The sequence below is a fragment of the Trachemys scripta genome, chromosome 10 (genome assembly GCF_013100865.1).
Source record: "Trachemys scripta elegans isolate TJP31775 chromosome 10, CAS_Tse_1.0, whole genome shotgun sequence".
Classification (NCBI taxonomy): domain Eukaryota; kingdom Metazoa; phylum Chordata; order Testudines; family Emydidae; genus Trachemys; species Trachemys scripta.
The window spans coordinates 38279528-38305632 of NC_048307.1; the positions used below are offsets into that span (position 1 = coordinate 38279528).

General features: G+C 45.2%; 1 protein-coding gene across 3 annotated transcripts in view; it reads left to right on the plus strand.

The window, feature by feature from the left end:
* Nucleotides 1-26105, plus strand: part of CRAMP1 (cramped chromatin regulator homolog 1) — a 125160-nt gene that overhangs the window by 32324 nt on the left and 66731 nt on the right. For all 3 annotated transcript variants that reach the window (XM_034784554.1, XM_034784552.1, XM_034784553.1), the window contains exons 6-9: nucleotides 8789-8837; nucleotides 20370-20455; nucleotides 21661-21784; nucleotides 23372-23453. In XM_034784554.1, the coding sequence (XP_034640445.1) occupies nucleotides 8789-8837; nucleotides 20370-20455; nucleotides 21661-21784; nucleotides 23372-23453 (341 nt within the window). The remainder of the gene's footprint in view (nucleotides 1-8788; nucleotides 8838-20369; nucleotides 20456-21660; nucleotides 21785-23371; nucleotides 23454-26105) is intronic.

The window sequence follows — 26105 nt, forward strand, 5'->3', positions numbered from 1 at the left end:
CCCCCCCCCCCCCCCCCCCCCCGAAAATGAAAACCACCTCCCAGGCTGACCAGGGTGCCTAGTGACTGCACTGTGTGTGTGACCTGCTGCTGAACCTGCCCCCGTGTCTGTACCGACCCCCTTCCCCCCCCCCCCTTCCAACAGACTGTCCTCTAAAAAACCATGATGGAAACAGTAATTAACAGAAACATATTTTTTATTAGCAACTAGACAGGGGATGAAACTGGGATGGGGGCTTGGGTGAGGCGGGAAGGAAAGGACTTATCAAATTTTGGGGAATGACAGCCTTCTGCCACTTGAGCAGTCTGCAGGGGTAGAGTGACAGTTTTCACTGACTCTGCAGCCCCTCCTTCTTGGGACTTTGTGGCAGGGGACGGTGGTTACAGAGAGACTGCAGCGGGGCTCTATCCTCCTGCCTCCGGTCCAGCAGAACATCCACAAGGCGCCGGAGCGTGTCTGTTTGCTCCCTCATTAGTCCAAGCAGCGTTTGAGTCGCCTGCTGGTCTTCCTGCCATCACCTCTCCTCCCGTTCGCTGTGTGCTCGCTGGTGTTGGGACATGTTCTCCCTCCACTCAGTCTGCAGGGTTGCCTCGGCTCGGGAGCAGCCCATAAGTTCTGAGAACATGTCGTCCCGTGTCCTTTTCTTTCTACACCTAATCTGCACCAGCCTCTGGGAGTCTGATGACCGGGTAGGTCGGGAGACAGTCACAGCTGTGGGATGGAAAAAAGGGAGTGAATTCCTCAGAAAGATAAATTTTTTGGTGAACAAAGAAAATAGTATTTCTCTGTGAACAAGACCATTCACAGCACCTATCACATGCGTACTCAGGACAAGGTCGAATTTTCAGCCTTCGCATTCAGTCCCTGTGGTCTTGCAGTGCAGATCACAGAAGCGGAACAGGACAGCAGAATTTGAGTAGCAGGCTGACATGGTAAGCCGTAGACTTGTGACACCTTAAAACTTTAATAATAGCACTCCCCTACTTTCACGTTCAAAGCAATGCTCCTAGCGTTGGCCAGTTCCTGCTCCCAGCAATCCGGCAAGCATGAACTCTGCCCCTGTCCCACCCCCTCGCAGCTATCCCCGGGAAAGATCCCTCTATGCTGACCCTCTTCCGCCTCCACCGCATGGCTGTAAACCGCCGGTTACAGTTCTGTAAAGGAATAGGCAAGCAGTCCCAATACTAACATTCCCCTAATTCAAAGCAGGTCACCATGAGCGACATCACTCTGATGCGGATTTCAGACAGCGACAAAGAATGCATACTTCGTGAAAGCCTGCAAAGACCAGGGCCGTATGCCGCCATGCTGTGTAAGGCAATGATACCAGAGTACTTGATGATAGCCTGGCGCGGAAACGTTTCATACTACGGAGGACACAACAAGGCCGCTCTCCCAAGGAACCTCATGCAAAGGCTTTCCAATTACCTCCAGGAGAGCTTCATGGAGATGTCCCATGAGGATTTCTGCTCTGTCCCCGGACATATAGACCGAATTTTACTGTAGCTGCACTGGCAAGGACTAAACAGTAGAGCGCCTAGGGCAAACCAATCAAGATATACCGGACATTGTTAGATTTTTGCAGCAGTTGCACTGCCAAAGACTAAAACTTCAAGTGCCTAGGACAATCTAATCATGAAAAACCCACAGTTAATATTAATGTTCTGTTCAAAATAAATGTTTACATGTTTAAAACACTTACCGGCTGATCCTTCCCCTGATTCTGGGTCCGGGTTAACGCCTGGGGACGGTTGGTAGGGGATCTCTGTGAGGGTGATGAAGAGATCCTGGCTGTCTGGGAAATCAGCGTTGTAAGCGCTGTCGACTGCCTCGTCCTCCTCATCTCCTTCCTCATCTTCCCCGTCCACTACCATCTCCGAGGAAGCGGGCGTCGACAATATCCCATCCTCAGAGTCCACAGTCAGTGGTGGGGTAGTGGTGGCGACCGCACCTAGGATGGAATGCAGTGCCTCATAGAAACGGCATGTCTGGGGCTGGGATCCGGAGCGTCCGTTTGCCTCTTTGGTCTTCTGGTACCCTTGTCTCACCTCCTTGATTTTTCACGCGGCACTGCATTGCATCCCGGCTGTATCCTCTCTCTGTCATGGCTTTGGAGATCTTCTCGTAGATCTTTGCATTCCGTCTTTTCGATCGCAGCTCCGAAAGCACGGACTCATCACCCCACACAGCGATCAGATCCAAGACTTCCCGATCAGTCCATGCTGGGGCCCTCTTTCTATTCTGAGATTGCATGGCCATCTCTGCTGGAGAGCTCTGCATTGTTGCCAGTGCTGCTGAGCTTGTCACGATGTCCAAACAGGAAATGAGATTCAAACTGCCCAGACAGGAAAAGGAATTCAAATTTTCCCGGGGCTTTTCCTGTGTGGCTGGTCAGAGCATCCGAGCTCGGACTGCTGTCCAGAGCGTCAACAGAGTGGTGCACTGTGGGATAGCTCCCGGAGCTATTAGCGTCGATTTCCATCCACACCTACCCTAATTCGACCTGGCCATGTCGAATTTAGCGCTACTCCCCTCGTTGGGGAGGAGTACCGAAGTCGAATTTAAGAGACCTCTATGTCGAACTACATAGCTTTGTTGTGTGGACGGGTGCAGAGTTAAATCAAATTAACGCTGCTAAATTCGACATAACCTCCTAGTGTAGACCAGGCCTTACTGTCCGTGGCAGCGTTGGAACTGCGTTTTGCTTGCTTGCAAGTGTTCCCTTAGCCTATTACAAAACAAAAATAGGGTAGGACTAAGTAATTAATTTATTGTTGTTGGTAGTTCTCCCCTCACCCCGCCTTGGGCTTCAGGGAATGCCTCAAGCCCAAGGATTTAAATCTTGCAATGTAGGCAGAAAGCCAATAGCAATCCCCACGACTCGCACCTGAGGTGTCTAGGAAAGGTGCATCAGTCTGAGCCCTGCAAGATTTGCAAGGCTTTCAAGCCCAGAACTAGAAAGGAATGCAACTTCCATTTGAAACCTGTGTTAATGGAAGCCACACTCGGTCCAGCGGCACCGGACCACCAAGGTCAGAGCTCAAGCTTGGTGCGGAGTGCCCTGGCATTGGTCCGTGAATTGGTACTGAGGAAGGACTATGGTGCGAGAGACCCTCGGTACTAAAGATCCCCGGCACCGCAGCAAGGAGCAGCGGTCCAGCACCGGTCAACATCTCCAGTGCCCCACAAGCGCCATAAGAAGGCGGACAGAGGGCGCTCTCCTCAGAGAGTGAGACCAGCAGGGGAGACTTTGCTGCCCCAGAGGAAGGCCTCAACTTCCAAGCAGCAAGATCTCATGCCATTGACTCCGGCGCTCCAGGTGGCACTGTTGAGCCTAGCACTCAGTGACTGACCAGCAGATCAGTGCCTGGTGGAGGCGTTGGAGCCCCCCTTGACCCCAGACACTTGAGGCTGCCAAGGAGCTTATAGAAATTACTGTGCCTCAGCCCCTTGCTGTTAGAGAGAAGCTTCTGGCACCGCCTAGACGGGTGCCATCAAGCCCATGATGATGAGGCTCTCCTCATTGCCAGACCGGCACTGTTCCCGGTCTCCATCTCCGCAATAGTGCCCGGCACCGGCCTCGGTACAAGATTCCCTGGCGCCGGGAGTGCAACAATCTGTGTCTCCGGCACTGAGGAGTTGGCACCAAACAAACACCCTTGCTGGGCCGGCACCGAGACACAGCACCAGAGCACAGCAGCTGTTCTTCGGCACCAGACACGTGGCACTGTCTCGGTCATGGGACAGCCAGTGCGGATCCTCAACGTGATCGTCGCGGCACCGATCCCCGACTTCGTCTTCTCGGCATCGACTGCCTGCTCAGGAATGGTTGCCATCACCGTGGTCATCGCTCTCAGGATCCTCAGACTCTGATGCTGACTCCTATTACTCGTGGTGCAGTAGACATAGGTTGGATAAGCACCGGAGACATGCTTAGTTGGCCTGGCAGCCACAGTGGCTACCCGTCACGCAATGGCCCTTCTGGACTCCCTGGGCTTACCATCAGGTCCAGGGTACCCCTTCGAGGGTTTCTAGGTTGGTGGCGTCGGGACGTCATCCTTCCCAGTTACCGATGGATAGACCTGCTCCTCTGGTTACAGAGGTGACCCTGTCCAGACTGCTCCCTCATACTACAGAGGAGACAGCGGAGACCCTCCCATAGCCCAGGTCACATCTGTCGAACCACTGGACAAGTCCAGTGCAACCCAGGGGCAATCAGGGCGCACAGAGGGGCACGGGGACCCAGTACTCCCACTTGCTTCCTAGTCATCCTCACCTGATGAGGCGGTGGTAGGAGCGTCAGCTTCAGGTCATCTGCCCATTGACCACAGGGTGCACCAGGACCTGCTCCACCGCATTGCCCGTAACATGGGTCTACAGGTGGAGGAAATCCATTGAGTCAGAGGACGCGATGGTGGACATTCTCGCCCCAGGAGAGTTAAGTTGTTTGGTATTCGCCAACCCTATGGTGGGCCGTTTCCTTAAGGGCATGGAATGGCTATGTCCACAGTCCGTCCACCTGCTTGGGACCTCAATCTGGTTCTAGCTAGACTAATGGGGGGGCCCCCTTCGAGCCACTGGCTACATGCTCCCTTCTGTATCTCTCATGGAAGGTGGCATTTCTGGTTGCCATCACATCGGCCAGGAGGGTGTCAGAGTTAAAAGTGTTAACCTCCGCCTCCTCTCCCACCCCACCCCCGCCCCCTCAAGGACAAAGTACAGCTCAGGCCGCACCCAGCCTTCCTGCCCAAGGTGGTATCCCAATTCCACGTCGGCCAAGTCATTTTTCTACCAGTTTTCTTTCCCAAGCCACATGCTAATGCACAGGAGCAGATGCTTCACTTGCTAGATGTGCAGAGAGCACTAGCATTCTACATTGAGCGCATAAAGCCTTTCAGGAAGTCAAACCAACTGTTTGTAGCAGTGGCAGACTGCATGAAGGGGCTTCTGGTCTCCTCACAACGCATTTCTTCCCAGATCATGGACTGCATCCGTACCTGTTATGACCTTGCCAAGTTCCTAGCCCTGGCTATTATGGCCCACTCGATACAAGCTCAAGCCTTGTCCACTGCTTTCCTGGCCCAGGTGCCCATCCAGGAAATCTGCAGAGCGGTAACCTGCTCCCCGGTGCACACGTTTACCACCCACTATGCCATCACCATGCATTCTAGAGACGGCTCAGCTTTCGGCAGAGCAGGTCTCCAAACAGTGATTCCTTAACTCCAACTCCACCCCTATGGGAGAGCTTGTGAGTCATCTGATTGGAATCGACATGAACAAACACTTGAAGAAGAAAAGACGGTTACTCACCTTCTTGTAACTGCTGTTCTTTGAAATGTGGTGGTCTCGTCAATTCCAATACCCACCCTCTTTCCCCTCTGTCGGAGTAGCCGGCAAGAAGGAACTGAAGGGGGGTCAGGTCGGCAGGGTCATATATTGAGCGCCATGAGGGTGCCACTCCAGGGGTTCCCTAGCCGACCCGATGGGAGCTGCTGAGGGAAGAGGTTTCCGATGACAGGGCATGTGGCACGCACACGGCTGATTTGGAATGGATGTGAACAACATATCTCGAAGAACAACAATTATAAGAAGGTGAGTAACTGTCCTTTCTTCTTTTTTTTTTTTTTTTTATTTTATTTTATTTTTTTAACAACCATCCACAGTTTTGCAGGTGAAATACATTTAATTTATATATCTGGCTACCTGGTTGTTCCTGAAAATCAAGCAATTAAATATATAAACTATATCACGTGCATCTGCCATTATTTGTGCCTGCAAAATCAGTCTGGGATGATGCTGTTCTCCAAATCAGGCCTTAAATCTTTAAACGTTATCAGTCATAATCAGCAATAAAAACTTAAACTGTTCGGTAAGATGCATTCTAAATAAATCAACTTCTTTAGCCCTTCCGCACTAGTTTGTCCTATGTGTTTTGTTTAATTCAGTCTGGACCCAAGCATTTTTGGTGGGACCATGCCTTAGCGGGGATGGTGTAGCATCTGTGTGTATGGCTTTGCTGGTGGGATGTGGGAACTAAATGTAGAATGTTCTAAAATTTTATTTCCTTTTAAAGACTGCATTATTTATAAAATAACAACAACAACAACAAAAGGCATAATTGGTGGATCATTTGAATTCCCTACTGTATAGTGGTGCCCCTGGGGACTTTTTACTACATTCTCTCCTCACTAGGGGATTTTACTTTATTGTCTCATGAATTGAACTGTTTAGACTGTTCACATTCCCTTTATTCTGTTAGTTCAAAGATCTCCAGTGTGCTCATCCATCTTGGAGAAGCAATTCTGATCTGCTTCATGACAAAGGCAGGGCAGGTTGCATTGTCAATAGAAGACACCAGCAGTGTATCTCCCGCTTCTCCGCACCTTGTCTTAGGCCTGGTCTACACTACAGGATAGGTCAAATTTAGCCGTGTTAGGTCGATTTTAAAAATGAATGCATCCACACAACCAACCCCATTCCGTCGACCTAAACGGCTCTAAAATCGACTTCTGTACTCCTCCCTGGTGAGAGGAGTAGCACTAAAATCGACTTTGCTAGGTCGAATTTAGGGTAGTACAAATGCAAATCGACGGTATTGGCCTCCAGGAGCTATCTCAGAGTTCTCCGTTGTGAATGCTCTGGACAGCACTTTGATCTCCGATGTACTAGCCAGGTACACAGGAAAAGCCCCGGGAACTTTTGAATTTCATTTCCTGTTGGGTCAGCATGGCGAACTCAGCAGCACAGGTGACCATGCAGTCCCCCCAGAATCGTAGAACGTAGAATGTTTCTACGCTCCCCCTATCATCTCCGTCCCTGAGACTATCGCAGATCAGAAGGTGAAAAAAATGCCCTCGCGATGACGTTTTCTGAGCTTATGCAGTCCTCCCACACTGATAAGGCACAGCTTAATGCATGGAGGCATTCAGTGGCAGAGGCCAGGAAAGAATTAAGTGAGCACGAAGAGCGGAAGCAGGACACGATGCTGAAGCTAATGGGGGGGAGCAAACCGACATCATGAAGCATCTGTTGGAGCTGCAGGAAAGCCAACAAGAGCACAGATCCCCGCTGCATCCACTGTATAACCCCCCCATCCTCCTCCCCGTGTTCCATAGTCTCCTCACCCAGATGCCCAAGAACGCGGGGAGGGGGGGGAAGGCTCTGGACACCCAGCCACTCCACTCCAGAGGATGGCCCAGGTAACAGAAGGCTGTCATTCAAACAGTTTGATTTTTAGTGTGGCTACAATAGGCAATGTGGCCTTGTCCGTCCCTCGTCCTCACCCCACCCGGGCTACCTTGTCCGGTTTCTCATATTTTTTTAATTAATAAAGAAAGAATGCTTGGTTTCAAAACAATAGTTACTTTATTTCGAAGGTGGGAGGGTGATTGGCTTACAGGGAATTAAAATCAACAAAGGGGGCGGGTTTGCATCAAGGAGAAACACACACAACTGTCACACCGAAGCCTGGCCAGTCATGAAACTGGTTTTCAAAGCCTCTCTAATGCGCAGCGCGCCTTGCTGTGCTCTTTTAATTGCCCTTGTGTCTAGTGCAAAACGATTGTCTGCCGTTGCTTTCATGGAGGGAGGGGCAAGTACCCCAAACCACCCGCGACAATGTTTTTGCCCCATCAGGCATTGGGAGCTTAACCCAGAATTCCAATGGGCGGTGGAGACTGCGGGAACTGTGGGATAGCTACCCACAGTGCACCGCTCCGTAAGTCGATGCTAGCCAAGGTAGTGAGGATGCACTGACTACTTAATGCGCTTAGTGTGGACATATGCAATCGACTGTATAAAATCAATTTTTAAAAATCGACTTCTATAAAATGGACCTAATTTCGTAGTGTAGACATATCCTTAGAATGACCAGGAGCATCAACTGACCCCATCTTGAATGTGACAGGAAATCATCACAGTCATGCCCAGTGATCTTGAGGATGCGTGCATGTTGTCTATGCATCTGCAGTATTATCTAATCATTTGCATCCTCTTATGTACTATCTTCACCGTCACCTTGAAAATTCTTTCTGTTTCTGTTTGCCCAATAGACATGAGCAGCAACCTCCCCTCCCAGGTATTATTTATTGCAGGTCTGCCCTGCTGCTTGCCGGAATCAGCTTATTTCTCTTTCCTTTGGAAAGTAGGCAGTTGTCTGCATTCCCAGAAATTGCAGATGCCATGGAAGGATGAAAGTGTGTCAGGAATGACATCCAGCATTGCTGGGGAAAGGTCAATTCCTCTGCAAGTAGATCCAGGCTTTGTTAACTTGATTTATATCCTCTAGGGTATCATAATGTGTGTTTCAAAATGTGCAGTACATTGCATAGGATGTGGGGGTGTATGTGCGTTTTTATTGTATGGCATCCAAACTTGTAAGGGCTTCAGGCTTTTCCATAGTGCTATGCTGCCTAAGCAACAGAGCATGAAGAGCAGGTATCTTTGCTGTCAATATTGCAATGTCCGATCCACACTGAGTAACCTAGGGCCTTTGCAGAACTGATGAACTTTTTGTCTTTTAATCTGTGACTGAAATGTAATTAACACAGTAGGTGTGTATAAACCCTATGTGTCTTGCTTAAACTGAATTGTACTATACTGAGGCATATGGATAGAATATGTTCAGGAACTTTGTTGTAGCCCTGGTATTTTTATGCTAATCAAAAGCATCTTCCCATTGTAATACAACATCATAAACTATAAGGTAAGCAGACATGATTATAATTTGTGTCCTGTTATTTAATTCCTAATATAGTGTGTTGTGTTTTGTTTTCTTTTTCACTTAAAGGTATGGATGATAAAAATGCAACAAAACTTAATGAACTGATTCAAATTGGGTAAGTGAGAATTTTTTTCGCAACTAATAAAAGCAGACCATAAAGCAACTTGATTGCTGACTTGATGGCCCAGTGCAGAGAGCATTTATTACTTTGTAAGGGCTGTAATTTGATTTAATATGCTGAAAAATATGAAATAACCTTGTTTCATATTTTCCCCTACCTTTTCCTGAGAGGCAAACTAATTTAAATAAACTTTACCCCTGGTGTATTTACTAAAATATTCCCTGATAGTGTGAATGCTTTGTAGAAGATGTCTTCAAAAAAAAAAATTGATTTGAATGTACAGAATATGACTTTCAGCACTACTGTGGTTTTAGGCCTTCACACAGCTCTGCCAATGTACCTTAGGCCCTGATCCTGTTAACACTTATGGATATACTTAGCTGTAAGCACAAGTAGTCTCCTTGACTTCAAGCAGGATTGGGGCCTCATTCCTGAACTTCACTATCCCCTGGATTATATAAGTGGTAGGCAGTTCTACTACTTTTTAGAAATTAATGCATGAAATACTTCTTGGGAGGTGGAGGGAGGATTAAATAATTTAATTGTTCTGCTTTTCAATGCTGACAGTTTCTTCGAATCCTTTCCTTGTATACAGTCAGCATGAACCTTACAACGGAGCATTTGACCTTAATCTTAATGACCTCCCCTCTCCGGGTGCACTTCTTTTGTAAGACTTGCAATAGGCTCACAGATCTTGGAATAGCCTGTTGGCTGTTCTCTAGATAGTTTGCTTCTGTCTGTTAAAATTAGAGCAAAAGTGATGTGCTAAAAATTGCCACTTGGGTTTGATCTTGTGTGCCAGCCATGTAATTTTACATATAATCCTTTTTTTTAAATTTTGGGATTTTTAGTCTGCTTTACTTTTTTTCTTCCCATCACTATTTTGCTTTTATAGCCATTTTTGTGCTCTTGCACGTATGTTCAGTTAAACATTTTTTAATAAGCATAACTGTATTAGTGTGTATGAACAGTTTCACCAGTTGTAGGCCTATTTAGATACTGTATTTGTGCTAAGAGAGTACTAGTTATATTTTTAGCTCTTAGGCATTTCTAAATGGCTCATTACTCCAACACCTAAACTTTAGGACATAGGTATATATGGTGGATTGGAGATCTCTTATAAAGTCAGTGTCATCCAAGCACTCTGACCAGCACAACATGATGACAAGAACATGCTCATTTTTAGCAAATTTAGGCCCCAGTCCTGTAGCGTGGTGTTTACAGGTTCAGGGGTTTTCTTGTCAGTGTCACTTTGCTGGACTGGGGCCTTAGTTTTCTTTAATCTCATCTGTTCTAACCAAATGATGATTGCCTGGGAGAAAGTTAGATATTTATCTTACAAAGATTTTGTCTCATATCCAAGCATTTCAGAAACATGGATTCTTGCACTTAAATATATTAAAACTCAATCTATTAATATGACCTGGAGTGTAGATAGGTTTTACTTTTCTTATTGGGAAATCCAGCATTATTCACTCTTTGGCAGATGAAATAGCACAGATTGACTCTGCTCTTATCAGGCAGAAGAGGGACATCCTCTTTCTGCCCGAAAAGTTTCCTGTCATTCTGATGAGCAAACTACACAACAGCAGTGTGTAAAATTGTATTTCCATTACCCAAATGGCAGTCTGTGTACATTAATACAGGGAAGATGGATAGAGACACAGTCCCGCAACTCCACATGCACAGTCAAATACAATATGGACTAAAACCTTCTTTCTCCAGCTCACTGTGCTGCTGAAATTACCCCACATGGTGCTAGAAAGCCATAATCACACTCTTAGTTGCAGGCGATCTTTCTCTTCCCCCTTCCCAAACACAACAGGAAACATATATGAAAGTAGATTATCCTCGCAGTCCCCTCATGAGATAGGTAACTATTAGCCTTATTTGACAAGTGTGGAAACTTTGAGATGCTGAGGAATTACCCAGCATGTTACTGGCATAGCTGGGACTTGAACTTAGGGTCTTGACCTCTTTCATTCTACTTAGACCATGCAGCATCTCTGACTTTCTACAAGATCCTCACTCATTATTTATCAAAACTAAATGACTAGATATGTTGGTCAGAATCTTTGCAGCTGAGCTGAAACCTGGGCTGCAAATAGCAAGTATTGATTGGAAACTTAATCCACTAATTATTTCAGACAATTAAGAATCCTTTGCACAAAATGTCACACTTGATTTAGTTACCTTAAAAATCCCAGAAACATCTAGAATTGAGCAAATGTAAAGCTTTTTGCACTGCTGTCAGCAGTTACCTGAAGCCGTGGGGGTCTAGAAAATAGGCCAAAATAGAGCTAATTATAACTTATTTCGGAATGTTGGCATTGCTATACCAGTTCAGACCAGTGGTCTATCTAGTCTTTGCTCCAACAGTGGCCAGCTAGAATCTCTATACTGGGCAACTATGGAACAAAGTATTGTTAAACATTCTTGGGACTCTTCATCACTTTCTAGCCAACCCACACCTCCCTTACAACCTATTTTTATAGTACTGGAGTTGCGTCCCTTGATTGTGTAAAACAGGAGGTACCAAACTGAGAACAGAGCTTTTTGTGTACATGTATTTGTAGAATCATAGAAGATTAGGGTTGGAAGAGACCTCAGGAAGTCCTCTAGTCTAAGTTGCTGCTCAAAGCAGGACCAACCCGAACTAAGTCATCTCAGCCAGGGCTTTGTCAAGCCGGGCCTTAAAAACCTCTAAGGCTAGAGAGTCCACCACCTCCCTAGGTAACCCATTCCAGTGTTTCACCACCCTCTTAGTGAAATAGTTTTTCCTAATATCCAACCTAGACCTTCCCCACTGCAACTTGAGACCATTGCTCCTTGTTCTGCCATCACTGAGAAGAGCCTAGCTCCATCCTCTTTGGAACCCCCCCTTCAGGTAGTTGAAGGCTGCTATCAAATCCCCCCTCACTCTTCTTTTCTGCAGACTAAATAGTCCCAGTTCCCTCAGCCTCTCCTCGTAAGTCATGTGCCCCAGCCCCCTAATTATTTTCGTTGCCCTCTGCTGGACTCTCTCCAATTTTCCCACCTCCTTTATGTAGTGGGGGCCCCAAAACTGGATGCAGTACTCCAGATGTGGCCTCACCAGTGCTGAATAGAAAGCAATAACAACTTCCCTCGATGTGCTGGCAGTGCTCCTACTAATGCAGCCCAATATGCTGTTAGCCTTCTTGGCGACAAGGGCACACTGACTCATATCCAGCTTTTCGTCCACTGTAATCTCCAGGTCCTTTTCTGCAGAACTGCCACTTAGGCAGTCGGTACCCAGCCTGTAGCAGTGCATGGGATTCTTCCATCCTAAGTGAAGGACTTCGCACTTGTTCTTGTTGAACCTCATCAGATTTCTTATGGCCCAATCCTCCAATTTGTCTAGTTCATTCTGGACCCAATCCCTACTACCCTCCAGCAAATCAACCTCTTCCCCCATCTTAGTGTAATCCACAAACTTGCTGAGGGTGCAATTCATCCCATCATCCAGATCATTAATAAAGATGTTGAACAAAACTGGCCCCTGGGTCACTCCGCTTGATACCGGCTGCCAACTAGACATCGAGCTGTTGATCACTACCCGTTGAGCCCAACGATCTAGCCAGCTTTCTATTCACCTTATAGTCCATTCATCCAATCCATATTTCTTTAACTTGCTGGCAAGAATACTGGAGCCAGTATCAAAAGCTTTGCTAAAATCAAGGTATATCACGTCCACTGCTTTCCCCATATCCACAGAGCCAGTTATCTCGTCATAGAAAGCAACCAGGTTAGTCAAGCATGACTTACCCTTGGTAAATCCATGTTGACTGTTCCTGATCACCTTCCTCTTCTCTGAGTGCTTCAAAATGGATTCCTTGAGGACCTGCTGCATGATTTTTCCAGGGACTGAAGTGAGGCTGACCGGTCTGTAGTTCCCTGGATTTTCCTTCTTCCTTTTTTAAAGATGGGCACTATGTTTGCCTTTTTCCAATTGTCCATGACCTCCCCCGATCGCCACAAATTTTCAAAGATAATGGCCAATGGTTCTACAATCACATCGGCCAACTCCCTCATCACCCTTGGATGCAGTGCATCCAGCCCTGTGGACTTGTGTATGTCCAGCTTTTCTAAATAGTCCTTAACCTGTTCTTTCACCACTGAGGGCTACTCGCCTCCTCCCCATATTGCGCTGCCCAGTGCAGAGAGTCTGGGAGCTGACCTTGTCTGTGAAGTCCGAGGCAAAAAAAAGCATTGAGTACTTCAGCTTTTCCCACATCATCTGTCACTAGGCTGCCTCCCCCATTCAGTAAGGGTCCCCACTTTCCCGGACCACCTTCTTGTTGCGAACATACCTGTAGAAACCCTTCTTGTTACCCTTCGTATCCCTTGGTAGCTGCAACTCCAGTTGTGCTTTTGGTCTTCCTGATTACACCCCTGCATGCTTGAGCAATATATTTATACTCCTCCCTAGTCATCTGTCCAAGATTCCACTTCTTGTAATTTTCCTTTTTGTGTTTAAGATCACCGAAGATTTCACTGTTAAGCCAAGCTGGTCGCCTGCCATCTTTGCTGTTCTTTCTGCACATTGGGATGATTGGTTCCTGCGCCCTCAATAAGGCTTCTTTAAAATACAGCCAGCTCTCCTGGACTCCTTTCCCCATCATATTAGCCTCCCAGGGGATCCTGCCAACAGGATCCCGTGAGGGAATCGAAGTCTGCTTTTCTGAAGTCCAGGGTCCGTATTCTGCTGCTCTCCTTTTTTCCTTTGGTCAGGATCCTGAACTCGACCATCTCATGGTCACTGCTGTCCTGGTTGCCACCCACTTCTATTTCCTCTACAAATTCTTCCCCGTTTGTGAGCAGCAGGTCAAGAGGAGCATGGCCCCTGGTTTGTTCCTCTAGTACTTGCACCGGGAAGTTGTGCCCAACACACCAAAAACTTCCTGGATTGTCTGTGCACCGCTGTATTGCTCTCCAGGGTGATTAAATATCAGGGTGATTAAAGTCCCCAATTGGAACCAGGGCCTGTGTTCTGAAATTTTCTGTTAGTTGTCTGAAGAAAGCCTCATCCTGGTCTGATGGTCTATAGCAGACGCCCACCACATCACCCTTGTTGCTCTCGGCTCTAAACTTACCCCAAAGATACTCAACAGGCTTTTCTCCAGTTTTATACTGGATCTCTGAGCAATCATACTGCTATCTTACATACAGTGCAACTCCTCCACCTATTCTCCCCTGCCTGTGCTTCCTGAACAGTTTATACCCATCCATGACAGTGCTCCAGTCATGTGAGTTACCCACCAAGTCTCTGTTGTTCCAATCACATCATATTGTATTAGAGTTGTTAAAAGTGACGCTGGTGGATTTAGCCCCAAAATTTATGTTTTATTTAGTAAATAAAGGTTTTACAAAGCCTAGGCTCAAGAGAAATGTTTCTGTGGATTTTTTAAATACACTGAAGACACATGTGGGGAATTTAAACCTACTCTGGCTGTGTTTTTGTAAATCCAGTGTTAGATGCGTGCTAGTTCATAAGGACTAGACAGCGAAACCAAGTAATCTGTTAGAGGAAGGATGAACCAGTGGGCAGGACCACTAGCCTAGCGTGTGGGAGGTTTATGTTCAAGTCCCCACTCTGCCACAGACATCCTGGGTGAACTTGAGTAAATCTCTTAATCTCTGTGTGCCTCAAGTGTCCACATAGGGCGGTGTGCTAATGTTAAATGTATTAGAGATTGTGTGGTGCTTGGATACTGTGGTAATAGGGGCTGTGTATGTGCGTAGATGGATGTTCTATTTCTAAACTGAGAGAAATTCAAAACAAAATCACCACCACTGGTAATGTGTACAGCATCTCTGACAAATCAAAGAATTCAAATACTTTGATAATGTTAATAGCACAAGTAAGAAATTTTTAATTTTGTGTCCATTTGATGAATGCTTGCATTCTCGGTTAAACTCAGAGGGTTGCTTTGTTTGGTGTAGGAATGGTATTGCAAGGTCCTGTGCTTCAGTTCCCCTTTGATTTCGCTGGGAGTTGGGTGCTTGGGCATACTGTAGGATTAAAATTGATATATTTGACATTCATGTTTGATAACTCTCAATTAATCTTTCAATACCTAAATCAAACTGGAATGTATACTGCAGAAAGCCCTCAAACATCACAAGCTCTATTTCAGCAGATAGGAAATGCTGAGGATGTGAACTAATACTAAAGATTCTTAATCATGTTTTGTGTAATATCGGTTTTTGAATATTCAGCACTTTGTTAGGTTTGGAAACATCCCCGGTTAAAAGAAACCAAGAGCTAAGCAGGAAGAGCATATTTTTAAGATAACTATTTTAGTTGCAGGCTGTTTCTGTTTTGATACTCATTAATCTGTCGTGTTTTTAAATTAATTTACTCCTCCCCCTATCCCTGCTGTGCCATGTGTTTGCATTAGGAATCAACCTTCTTCAGCCATATTTAATTTTACACTAGTTTAAAGTTTCAATAACTGATTATTGGACTCCTTCCAGACATGGTGAATTTCCATGTGAATATATTGGTGTAGCATTCTTCATCTTGTTGCCGGCACAGAATGCCCGAGGAAAGCAACAGCGGGGTTCGTTGCCCGGTGTGCTTCGCGCAATGAACACCAGGGTGGAGAAGCAATCAAAGTTTATTTGAGATCTCAAAGCGGTGCAAGGAGACTGGCACGTCTCAGATCAAGCACACCATCATAAGCAGCTTTTCTCTTTTTTCAGCTAAGCTTTTCCCTTCCTTTTCCCCCCTCCCCCTCCCTTCTTCTATAGCAGTCACATCATCTTGGCGGCTATAAGTCCAGCTTGTTAGTAACTTTTCTTTTAATTATTATCTTGTTCCTTTCCTTTGATTTGTTATTTTGCCTTTTAGCCAGAAGTATGCAGGCCTCATTATTACCGCTTGCACCTGATAACTGGCTGTTACACATTCCAATTTCTGCATCCGGCTTTTGAGGTCGATTAGAGTTTAAACATGGAAGGACTTTGGTTCATTTAGGCCTAGTGCAGGAAGGCTTCATTGACACTCGTGGTCTTCCACCCTCCCGAGTTACCTAGGGTTATGCCTAATGACACCAACAATCTCTCTCTCATCCTTTTAGATTAGCTACCTGAGGTAAATAAATAGTTTTAATGTATAATAATTTGGTGGAGCACAACTTGATTGCTTGCTTCTAAACTGTGGTAGCCCATGAAATACACAGGGCAGCATGATGTGGTCCTCCAGCAGTAGCACTGCCAGCAGTTTTGCCTTTATCTTACTTACTCTATACTTGGTTTATTTTCTTTTCCTTTATTTCCCCTTTCTCTGCTGTCTCTGCAGTTCTTACATCTGATGTATTGCAGAGAGAATCATGCCTAGGATCACATGGTATACTGGTCAGCTGCCCTTATTTTTGTAGCTAGATAAATGTGTACAGTGCCAGAGTGATGTTTCAGTAGCGGTTACTGCTGGCGAGTTATTGCTGCCCAAAGTGTGTCTGAGCAGGTGGCAGACAGCTGAGCAGGAAGCATGGCAGGTAGACCATTATATGTGGCAGGTGCAACATGCATAAATGTTTTGTGGGCAACGCTGTCAAAATTCATAATGCAACAAAAATACAAACAATGACCAATGCTTTTTTCTTCTGCTTGGATCAGTTACATTACATAAGAGATGCAATAAATTGGCAAAAAGTGGTAAAATATTTTAAATGGGTAGGGAGACAGGAAATTAAAAATGAAGACCTAATCTATGGGGGAGGGAGGGTTCCAAAAATCTGATTTTTTTTTTTTTTTTTTTTTTTTAATTGACAAAGTGTGAACCTTATCTTAGAATTTCCTAGCGTTTGGTTTTTTTGGTAAAACTATAGTGATCTGGTAGGGTGGTTGTTACATTTTTACAACCCTAGCTCTGGTTATTAACTTGAAATTATTAAGCTATTTGTGTAGGGTCAATAATGTACCCTTATCTGGACATGGATCAGGCACTTAAACTGAGCTGATGGCTTGTGTGATACAGTTGTACAGCACCAGTAAATTTGTGTGATACTACATTGAAGACACTTGTCTGAGAAATTTTGATTTAATTAAAATCTAGTTACAGGAGCTGATCCTCAGCTATTTTAAATTGTCATAGCAGTTGATGGTGCTATGATAATTTACACCTCCTATGGGGCTTCTCCACATTTTTTCAGATTTGTACCAAAAAGGCCTGATCCATCACTAAGGCTAAGATTTTGTCTCAGATATTTTTAGTAAAAGTCACGGATGGGTCATGGATGATAAACAAAAATTCATGGAAGCCTGTGACCTATCCCTGACTTTTACTAAAAAAATAACTGAGACAAAATGGGGAGGGAGGAGGGTCCAGCACCTACTGCTGCTGGGGCTCCAGGGGGCCACCCATTGTGGCTGAGTGCTGGGGTCCCCTGCCACTTGTGGCTACTCGGAGTTGTGGGCCCACAGCTGGGAGTTCGAGGGTTTGTCCATGGCATCTGGCCAGCTGTGGGGGCCCCGTGCTGCACTGGGGCTGAAGCGGAAAATGTTATGGAGGTCTCTGGAAGTCTCTGATTCTGTGACAAAATCTTAGCCTTATCCATAACCCATTAAATTCAGTGGGAGACTTTCCACTATCTTCAGTGGGCTTTGGATCAGGTTATAAATGCAGGTGTGATTACAATGATGGTTTCCCCTCTTACTACAGTGGAAAACTGAGTGTGTCTACTGAGCAAAAAAAATGATTACCGGGGTGCTGATTGTGTGAATCCATTGTTGTCCCACTTGTCCACATAATGATTTGACATGTCCATGTAGCAGCAATGCATCCACTAGAACCATTCTGGTGCATCCAGGCATAACGCGCCTTACAACCATGATGTGTGTTCTTGCACCTTATCCTATCCAACATGGGTTTCATAAAAGGCTTCTCCCATAATGCCCAGAACTGTCGGTGGGAATGAGGGTTTTTGATGATTACCAAACATGAGGCACTGCATTGTAGGAGGGAGCTGCAGCAGTGTACTGTATGTCTAATGCTTGTACCTTTATGTCCTCATTGGGGAGACTGTACTGATGCAACAGAACCTGATCCAGACCTTGCTTTGCAACCAATACTTATAAAATAGCTGTCCCAGCTGTTGTGTAGACGGAGAGTTCCAAGCAGTGGTTGGTTGTGATATCTTTTTGCCTTGCACAGACAGAATTTTGGGGTAGTCCTGTTGCTGGAAGCATTGTGAATCTCTGGTAAATATTGCTGTAGAATGTTACAAATGTCCTTGAATTCTCTTACTTTGTAAGAGTTACAGTAAAAGACAACCTTGCAGTTCATTTAAGTTTTTGTAGTTACTATTTTGGGGGAAGGAGAAACAATAATAAATATTGAACAAAGATAATATATATCCAGAGCTTTTTGTTGACTGCAGACTCACTAGATCTTTCCAACTCAATTCCTGTTCCAGACAACATGGCCTAGAGCAGAATCCTCAGTGCTGTTATCCCCAGTGTCACTCTTGAGATGGTGGCACTGTGACTAGCACAGACACCTGCAAACTGCTTAGGTCCCCAAATTCCAATGGAAATGGAAATTTGGGTCTCTGATGAAAGGTTGAGTGATTGATATCATACATCTGGTGAGTCAGACACGAGGAGGAGGTTCTATGCTTGCCCAAAGCAAAACTCAAGCGTTTGCCAGCTAAACTCAGGCAAAACAGTCTGATAGAGGCATTCTCAACTGAGTTTGTTGCCTTCTCACACTGTGCACCCTCTAGGAAGATAGATTTCAATCCTTGTGAATGAGGTTCATTCATGCCAGTTTTGTCCTTGTTTGTATTTAACCAGGGTTGCTAAATCACATGCTAGTTTCTTGTAAATCTACTTGTTTGCAGGAGGTTGATTTTTTCAAAAGGACTCTGACTTCATGATCAGTAATATTTGTAGCTAGGATAAGGGGATCAAAACTCATGTTTTGAGGCATAAGATCTCTGCTGTTGTGGTCAGGAAGGAATCCCATCCTTCAACTGTTTCATTGCATAGACAGGCAGGTGTATATTGTGCCCTCCTCTGAGGCTCAGGTATTGGTCACTGCCAGAGACCTGGTGTTAGTCCCTGAGGTCCATCAAATCTAATAGTTGGCGCCAAACAATCCTAAGTTTTGGTTAAATTAAAAAAAAAAAAAGCAGCAATGATATGCTTATAGCAGTTACAATAATTGCATCCGTGTGAAGAAATATCAGTCCTTGCGTACTGTTGGGAAGGCCCCATGGCTGACAGGTCTGCAGCAGACTGAGGGTAGGAAGCATTGTTTCACAGCTTAGCAAGTAGCTTTTGTTTCAAGCAACAAAAGTTTGTTTTTGTTTTTTTTATTTCACTTGAGAGCTTTTAAAAAAAAAAAAAAAATTAAGGAATCAGTCATCACCTCTTGTGTATCACAAAAGTTCATCAAATGATGCCAGTACAAAAGAGCTCTCCTTGCTTCTGACAGCTCAGTGCAAATGAAAATCTACTCTGACAGCTCTGGGAGTTTCTGAATCTGCTGAAACGCACAGCTTAATGGTTCACACATCTGGGCCTACTTCATTATTTGATCTGTTGCATTTCTCCCCTGGCCTGCTTAGTTTCCAGAGCCCCCTTGTTAGCAGCTTTCCCACTTAGCAGCCTAGGTTAGGAACCGTTTACTAGTCCATCTGTCTTCCCTCGATCAAACAAAGAAGGTGGCCCTGCTGTAGGGGCAGCCTCCAGCACTCCTTTGCTTCTTCTCACACTCTGCAGGATCTCCTCTGCACAGTCTAGATTCCCCTTCTGGTTACCACCATCAGCAGCTCAGGGCTCTCAGCCCCTGCATCATGGGCCTGTAACCAGAGAGCAGGACAGCCTAAAGGGAGTGGGGGTGGGGAAAGAGGTTTAAAAGTAACATTTTTCACATAAGGAAAACAAAAATTATCTTCTCAGGAGGCTTATGATTATTGATGTGGTGTTGGAGCCAAAAGACAGTCTAGCCATACTGTAAATGTTTAGTACGCACAGACCCCAACATAAGCAGCTGGGCTTCATTTCTGCTCGAGAGGAGCTTGGTGATGGCCTTCGAGAGGATTCTTTGCATGCTCTCAAATCTAAAGACTCTTCGGAATCTTCAAAGCAGGCCCTGTGGTGCAATCATGGGGGGGAAAGTAAGACACAACAATGGTCTTTTATGGCCACCCCAAAATAAAAAGGCTGGCTTTGAGGATTATCTCTTCCTGCCAAGGTGACAAAGAATTCAGGCCTGTTTTTCATATAGGGTCTCTCATTCAATGGGCAGCCTCTTGTATAGTGCTTCCTGTGAGTCTAGCAGTGCAGAGGTACAAGAGTCACTTCTGTTTCATTTTTAGGAGCCTAAAAGATGGCAAAGGCCTCAACGTGCCCCTGTAAGTCTGGATTTCTGCCCAGCAACCCCTTGCATTCCTGCCCAGTCATGTAGGATTCTTTGTATCCAACTTTTTTACTGAACTATATATATGTTGCTTTAGTCATAGTGCCTATAAATATTTCTCTTTCAAATCTACTTAGGGCCACGACTGTTCGCTACAAAGGGAGAAACCTTCGGATCAAAGCTCCAATGTGCAGGGCACTGAAGAAACTTTGTGACCCAGATGGTACGTAAGAGAAGCTGAAATGGGAAAGAGTTGTAACAGATGATCAGGAGAGCGTGAGTGGCAGTGGGGCTTCTTTGGTGTATGCCTCTCTGGCAAGGGAATTCATGCTATCTCAGGTTCTTTTGGGGCACTGGATGTTCCTGTTCTCTAGTTGCCCCATTCATTTGCATCACCAGTGATACAGCTTTGAGAAAAATCCACTTCTATAGATCTTGAGATCTGATGCTGGCTGCTAAAGTACCATGCAAATAGAGAAATTGGAAAAGAAGTTGCTACGTTGGAGAAAATCCTTTTTGCTTTGCATCTCGGGCTTAGAGCCTGCAACCCGACTTGAACCTGACAGGACCAGACTATGTGTAAGGTTTTGGTCGGGTCAGAAAACAACCTGACCCACTCAGGATCTCTCCTTCTCCTGCCCATGGGGTCAGTGCAGTGGCTTGCGTGTCACACTCTTGCCAGCTGCCACCACCTCACTGTACTAGGTGTGCGCCAAGGAGTTGCAGTGCCTCTCACTCCGCAGTGTGTGCATAGCGCAGCGGGGACGGTAGCTGATAGGAGTAAGGCATGCAGTCACTGCATGCAGCTGCCAGCGTGCCGACCCTACAGGCAGGAGGTGGCGGCACTGACTCAGGTTGGGGGGGAAGGGTCAGTTAATGACTCTATTACGGTTGGGTTGGGTGGTCTTGGGTCCAGTTCAAAACCAGTTCAGGCTTAAAAATTAGGCACAAGCAGACCTTTACTCAGGCTGTTCTGTACTTGTGGATGGCTGTCTTCATCCTAGTGCCAGCAAATGAACAGCTGCATGTTGCTTAGCACTGAACATTTCAGATCTTCTTTACTCTTTCCACCTCAATACAAAGCACACTTTCATCAGCGAGCAATATTAAATGCAATTTAAAGATCTGAACAATTACACTTGTCAGTTCCTAGCCATCTGTGTTTTGACATAGCACTGCTTAATCAACTGTCAGCTCTAGTGCAATTGCAGTGTCCAAAGATAACATTGGTGCATCAGAACTGGAGGTAATCTGAGGAAGTAGGCTCCACTGGTGAATTTGAGCTGCCCAAATGCTCTTATAATGCTTTCCCCACCTACAATTTTTAATTCATCTGCCTGAATATTTAGCTGCCTCTCTGACAGAGTTGCATGTGTCAGGAACACCTGTCTGCTTTGACCCATTGTTTTGCTCTCCTTCTTCCTTTAGGCATTAGTGATGAGGAGGATCAGAAGCCAGTGCGTCTTCCTCTGAGGGTCCCCGTGGAGTTACAGCCACGAAATAATCATGCATGGGCTCGGGTGCAGAGCCTTGCCCAGAACCCACGGCTCAGGTAACCAAGGGCAAGATGGATCTTATATGTTGAAAATGAAGGGAGGAAATGTACAGGTGTGGTACAGGGCACCTTTCCAACTTCATTCCCTCTCATTTGAGGATTTGTCCTCTCCTGGTGCCTGTGGCATTCTATTTGCAAATAGGGTTGCAGAGCGTTAAATCAAAATACTTTCTAATCACCAGTCCAGGACCAGCATGTTTAAATTTGCTGATCCTGAAAGCATTTGTACTTGTCTGACAAAATGCTTGACTCTAGTGCAGTGATTCTCAACCTTTCCAGACTACTGTACCTCTTTCAGGAGTCTGATTTGTCTTGTTTAAGTGAGGTGAGACTTGGGGATACACAATTTCTTTATAAAATCAGACATAAAAATACAAGTGTCACAACATGCTATTACTGAAAAATTGCTTACTTTCTCATTTTGTCTATATGAAATTTTAGTTTGTACTGACTTTGCTAGTGCTTTTTATGTAATCTGTTGTAAAATTAGACAGTCATCTAGATGAGTTGATATACCCCCTGGAAGACTTCTGCCTACCCCCGGGGGTATACATACCCTTGGTTGAGAACCACCTCTCTAGTGGGTCATGTGATATCAGACTTTAAAATATCATTCTGATTACCATTCTGCTTTAAATCCCCTTATTTTGGTTCATGTATGACTTTACCAGCTTCTCTCCTGAACTACTGAAGTTAGATAGCATAGATGACACAAAGCATTAATAAGTGTTGAGGGGATCCAGGTGGATCACTGGCTTGTGGCACTAGCTGTAGTTAAGATGTATTGGATTTAGTGTGTTGAGAGGGAGGACAAAGAAGCAAAATAGCAGTTGAAATGATAGGTTTCTGTGATTCTGGACATGGCAATTGCTACATACTGATGAAAAGCAAAGATTTCTAGATTTCCAGGGATATACAACATTCTTTTGGGAGTTCATGATATCACTCTAATGCTGCCCAGCACTTTCTTAGCACTAGTCCAGGACTGAGTATAACAAGTCCTGGACCTTGGTCAGTGTAACTTTCATTTCCTCAATGAAGAATTCAGAAATAATAACCAAATGCCATAAGGTGGCGGGGGGGGAGAGAGAGTTAGTATTTTAGGGTAGGATTTATCCTCCATGTGATAGAGGCCAGACATTTTGAGGACAAGGGAAGAAAACAAAAATTTTATCCCAATTTTATCCTCCTTACCATCCTTGGTATTGTAGTTTCATGTTCTACTTGCTAAGAGTCATAGCTAACGTTCCCCTCCTCTTCTCTTTTTTCCAGGAGAAACTGAGAGCCCAAGTCACCTCTGCAATATATATCTCAGAGAATTTTGAGTTTACTCAGAAATCATGAGTTACCTACATGTTAGTGTTGTGCATTATAACTGCCTCCTGTTTCTCATGGGGGTTACAGTAAGACAGGGGTAGGTGCATGGATAACTCTGCATAGTGTGTACATTGCTGCAGTCTCTGCTCCTAGTTCACACTGTGCTAGTCCAATTTCTCTCCTTGATTCTGTTTTGGGAGCAGATTGTGCTTTGAGTTTCTGCTGACTGAGTTCTCAGTTCTCTTGCATTGTTTATCTCTTGTGCAGGATGATAGTGGAGTTACATCGGAAGGTCTCCAGCCTCATTGAGTTCCTGAAACAGAAGTGGGCTCTCCATGAAGTGCGCATTGTATCCTTTTTCTGTTTAGAGCAAAACTGTTAGTCTGCTTTGTGTACCATGTTCAGGGCAATTCTCTCGCTATTCTAACCTCCCTGTTTTCTCTCACACACAAATCTCCATTAAAGGAACACCAGTCCCCTGTTTACTAAAGGTAAGATGCCAATATCTCAGAGCTGGTGAAGTGAAGAAATCTCTAGCAGGAATCTAGAAGCATTCTCCCTTTCCTTCAGCTCTTCTATCCTGAATTCCCAGGAAAAATATATTTGATTTTAAATGAAGCTCACCATTTTTTTTTCCAGTGGGCTCAGTCCAATTGCTCATAGATGGATGTTCACATTACAAAATTCATCATGATGATTGGCCCTTCGGTTGGCTGCCTCAGCGAAGAGGCCAAGGAGGACTGATCTAGCACCTTGCTCTTAGATATTCCTTAATCATGGTCTTGTGAGACTGTTTGTTAGTTGGACAGTTGGCTGGAAGCTTGTACTGCTGCCACGTGTGGCATATCTGTATATGCTTCTTTTTTTTTTTTTTTTGGGTAGTATCCCTATGGGTGCTCCACTGTAGGTGTGTCTGAGCCCCTAATCAGAGATTGTAGCAGTGTCTGTTCAGCCCGCACATGCGTTCTTCCTCCCTCGTGGTCTGCCTCAAATCTGTCTAGCACTGCGCAGGCAAATCACCCCCAGTTCCTTCTCGACCGCCTTTGGTCTCAAACAGAGCGAGCAGTTGTCTCTTCTTTCTCTGTGTCATTAGCATAAGTAGTAGTAGTTTTAGTCCTTTTGTTTCCCTTAATAGCTATAGTTTCCGTTTACCCCATTGAGATTAAAAAAAACAACCCATGTTTATTTCATGTTTCCCTCCTTTTCTCAGGGGATTCCCCCCTCCCAGGGCGTTTAGTAGTTTTAGACTTTCTGTCCTCTCCGTTTTTTTTTTTTTTTTTTTTAAAGGGGGGGGGGGGAGAAGAACCAACTTTCTTCTGCATTCCTCACTTTTGCAGGGTGATAAACCCACCCCCCTGGGGGCATGCCCGGTTCCCCCAGTTTCAAGAGGTTTCTCTCCTGCAATCTTAGTAACATATGGGCACTCTTACTGTTTTAAAGTGTCTGGAAGAATCGCACATCCCATAAAAGTGCACCATTAATATATTAATCACTGGCATCAGGGGCGCAACCTGTTACCTCCCTCTGGAGTCTGTGTGCACTCCAAGAAGTCAATCTCTACCTTGGTCACATTCCTTAAAGATGTCCCTGTCTTGGAAATTTGCAGAGCAGCAACTTGGGCCTCTGCCCACACTTGCATGATTGTACAATGTTTCGTGAGAGCCTCAGCCTCCCATTCCATCTTTGGCTCCAGCATACTCTCTGCCATAACAGACTCCACTCTGAAATCCAGCCCCCCGGGGGGATACTGCTGTGAAGTCATCTACAGTGGAGCATCCATAGGCAATGTTCCCTCTAATTTTTTCCATCCATGTGTGGAATGAATTTTGTTATGTGCACCAAATTATTGAGGTAATGTGCGGATGTGCGCCACCAGTAGAAACAAAACCTAGATATAATATATATTTTTAAAAAGTTACCATAGGGGTAATTACTTCAGCCAGGACAGGTTAGGCATTTTAGAACTCACTACTCAAAGAATTAAATTTAAGCATAAGAGAGAAATAAAAATTATGAAATGCATAGACCAGCCAAAAAACTCAAATAATAGCACTTTGAAAGCCTAAAATTACAGAGAATATATGTGCATTGCAGGAAGTATCAAGAAATAACACCACGAACAATAATCAAAGTATGTGAAGAGGTGAGTGTGAAAGTGTGTGTGTGTGACACAGATAGTGTGTGTGTGCACATGCGTGTGCGCAAGACAGACATGCGTTTCCCCTCTAAGTACGTCCACAGCCTGGCAGGACTCCCCAGTGGACTGCAGCTGCTCTGGGGCATTCTTCAGATAATCAATATTGCTAACTCTCATGCTATATGGTGGTTTTCCTTAAAGTCCCAGTGTGTATGCACTGGCACAGGAGGATGATATTCAGGAAGAAGTATGTATATATACAGTATGTCCTTGAGTTCTGGCAGAAGTGGAGTGGCTTCCACCCATTCTTAGTCAGGGGACTAAAACTTAAAGTATCCGTACACACTAAGTGTGGAGTCCTGGCTGACAGCTCTGACATGGAGCTGCATGCCGATAGAGAAGTCAGGCCATTGCCCCAGTCCCAGGCAACATGGATCCAGGGTGGGAGAACACATTTCCCAGACCGCATTCCTCACTGAAAGGAGCCCTTTTTTCCTTACTCTGCAGAGGAGCTAGCCCTTCTCTCTCCACCAGAGGCAGCGCTGTGGAGGTTACTGTCATTCTAGTGTTTACACATCAATTTACAGTATTATTACTCTGTATACAAAATGGAAAAATATAGAAACTCAGGGATTACTTTAATTAAAGTGCAGAATTTCAGATGATGGCAAAATGGAGCCTCACTAAAACCCTGAGCGCTGTTTCTCTTCAGCCCTATGATTTGCTGCTGTACGTTGCCCTTTTAAGTAGATCTGCATTCAAAGCAGCCACCGCAGCAGCCACCAGCAAGCTCCCTCCATCCCATTCCTGAGCCCTGTCGCGTTCCCCTCCCTATCCCGGCTCTGCAGAGTTTGGGTACAGGGG